Source organism: Lipotes vexillifer, unplaced genomic scaffold (genome assembly GCF_000442215.2).
Source record: "Lipotes vexillifer unplaced genomic scaffold, Lipotes_vexillifer_v1.1 scaffold447, whole genome shotgun sequence".
Classification (NCBI taxonomy): domain Eukaryota; kingdom Metazoa; phylum Chordata; class Mammalia; order Artiodactyla; family Lipotidae; genus Lipotes; species Lipotes vexillifer.
This window is the reverse complement of record NW_006786302.1, coordinates 1809344-1811372: the sequence shown is the minus strand read 5'-3', so window position 1 is coordinate 1811372 and position 2029 is coordinate 1809344. Positions and strand designations below refer to the sequence as shown.

The following is a 2029-nucleotide window of genomic DNA, read 5'->3' as shown; positions in this document are numbered from 1 at the left end:
TTTTGCGGTACTCGGGCCTCTGTTGTGTCCTCTCCCGTTGCGGAGCACAGGCTCTGGATGCACAGGCCCAGTGGCCATGGCCCACGGGCCCAGCCGCTCCGCGGTATGCGGGATCCTCCCAGACCGGGGTACGAACCTGTGTCCCCCGCATCGGCAGGCGGACTCTCAACCACTGCGCCACCAGGGAAGCCCTATAAAATTTTAATTAAAAAAAAAAGAATACTCCATGTGGCTAGTGACCACCAGATCGACCAGTGCAGATCTGCAAACCATGCATATACCTATTATTTAGGAAACTAATTGCAGTGACATCAAGGGAATTTGCCATCCCCACTGACCTTGAGAGCACTTTGGGGATGAAAAGGTGTGAAAGAGGTGGGACTTTCAAAGCCAAGGTCAGATGTGTGGAACTGCAGTGTCGACCCATGGAAATGATGGTGAGTTTTCAGGTACGAACAGGAAGCAGTGTTTCCGGTTGTGACCGTCATTTGATTTTCTTTTCACAGGCTCCTTCATGTTGGTGAACACGTCTCGGAGATCTGAGGGACAGAGAGCCCACCTCCTCTTACCTCAGCTCAAAGAAAATGACACCCACTGCATTGATTTTCACTACTTTGTATCCAGCAAGAGTAATTCTGCTCCCGGGTTACTCAATGTCTACGTGAAGGTCAATAACGGGCCTTTGGGGAACCCTATTTGGAATATATCTGGAGACCCAAACCGTACATGGAACAGGGCAGAGCTGGCCATCAGTACTTTCTGGCCTAACTTTTATCAGGTATGCCCTTTATTTTTCATTTCCTGTTTTGATGCATCCTCTAACTTCTGAAAATATAAATCAGTTTTATATTAGTCTAATCAGAGAATGTATTAGAAGTGTTGGTATTTTTAGACCAAGGTGAGGAAAGCTTATGCTCGTGGATAGGGAGTGTATTAAGGCTTTGTTTTTACATTACTTTGAGAAATGAGTAAAATGCACCATTCAAACTTGTTTATTTATATATCTATTTAAGAAAATAAAAGCAGCCACCTGTAGCAGGGCAGGAAATGCTGTCTGCAAGGATGTTTTACTTTCTATGTTAAGTAGCCACATCTGACCCAGGGAGACAGAGCACTTGATGGTAGAAGTAAAAGCCTCTTCTTCCAGGAGTGGATCTCAGGAATCATGGGTCATTAGGAAGTGAGCCGTAGTGGAGGTCAGCTGGTGAGATGCAGGGCCCTGCTCCCACCCCATCAGCAATGGGAAGAAAATGGCATGTAGACCGAGTCCTTGTCATGGAGGAGCTGCTCTGTGGGATGTTCTGTTGGGACCACATTGCCCACCTGGAGTGGGCACTTAAAGGAAATGAAGGGTGCAGGCCAGAAGCAGTTAGAAAGCGGTACCAAGGAGGTCCCGCTGGTCTCTCCATCCTCTTGGAGAGGGCCTGTGCCCCAAGAGCATCCCGACATGGCGTCAAAGGTGGGACATTAGTGGCGGTGGCGTTCCGTGTGCTTTCTCCTTTTGTCCACAGCCTCTTTGAAAATAACTTCACGTTAAGAACTCAATTAATTTCAAGCTAAGAGGGTGAATTAAGAGAATTGCAGTATTTTGATTTTCTCTTTCTTAATTCCTTTGGCTCACTCGGAAGCCAAGGGGAACATGTATCCAAGATCATCTCTCATGGTTAATTGAGGTGCTTGGCTAGACCCAGGGATGAAAGACTGAGTCTTCTCAAGGGCTGCTTGTCATCTGAGCGGCATGATTGGCACCCAGGAACCCACTCTGCAGGCTTGGTGTTTATTAGGGAAGATTTATCAATCCCAGTTCCTCTATCCCTAGGTTTGATCATGGTAATAAATGGGCTGTAAATTCTGTGCTGTTTTTTTTTTTTTACATCTTTATTGGAGTATAATTGCTTTACAATGGTGTGTTAGTTTCTGCTTTATAACAAAGTGAATCAGTTATACATATACATATGTTCCCATATCTCTTCCCTCTTGCGTCTCCCTCCCTCCCACACTCCCTATCCCACCCCTCTAGGTGGTCACA

At 46.3% G+C, this 2029-nt stretch overlaps 1 protein-coding gene across 1 annotated transcript in view; it reads left to right on the top strand.

The window, feature by feature from the left end:
• The window catches only part of PTPRM (protein tyrosine phosphatase receptor type M), a 594672-nt gene that overhangs the window by 96353 nt on the left and 496290 nt on the right, over window positions 1-2029 (top strand). Inside the window, 1 exon segment of the mRNA XM_007458456.1 lies at window positions 507-778. Within this exon segment, the coding sequence (XP_007458518.1) occupies window positions 507-778 (272 nt within the window).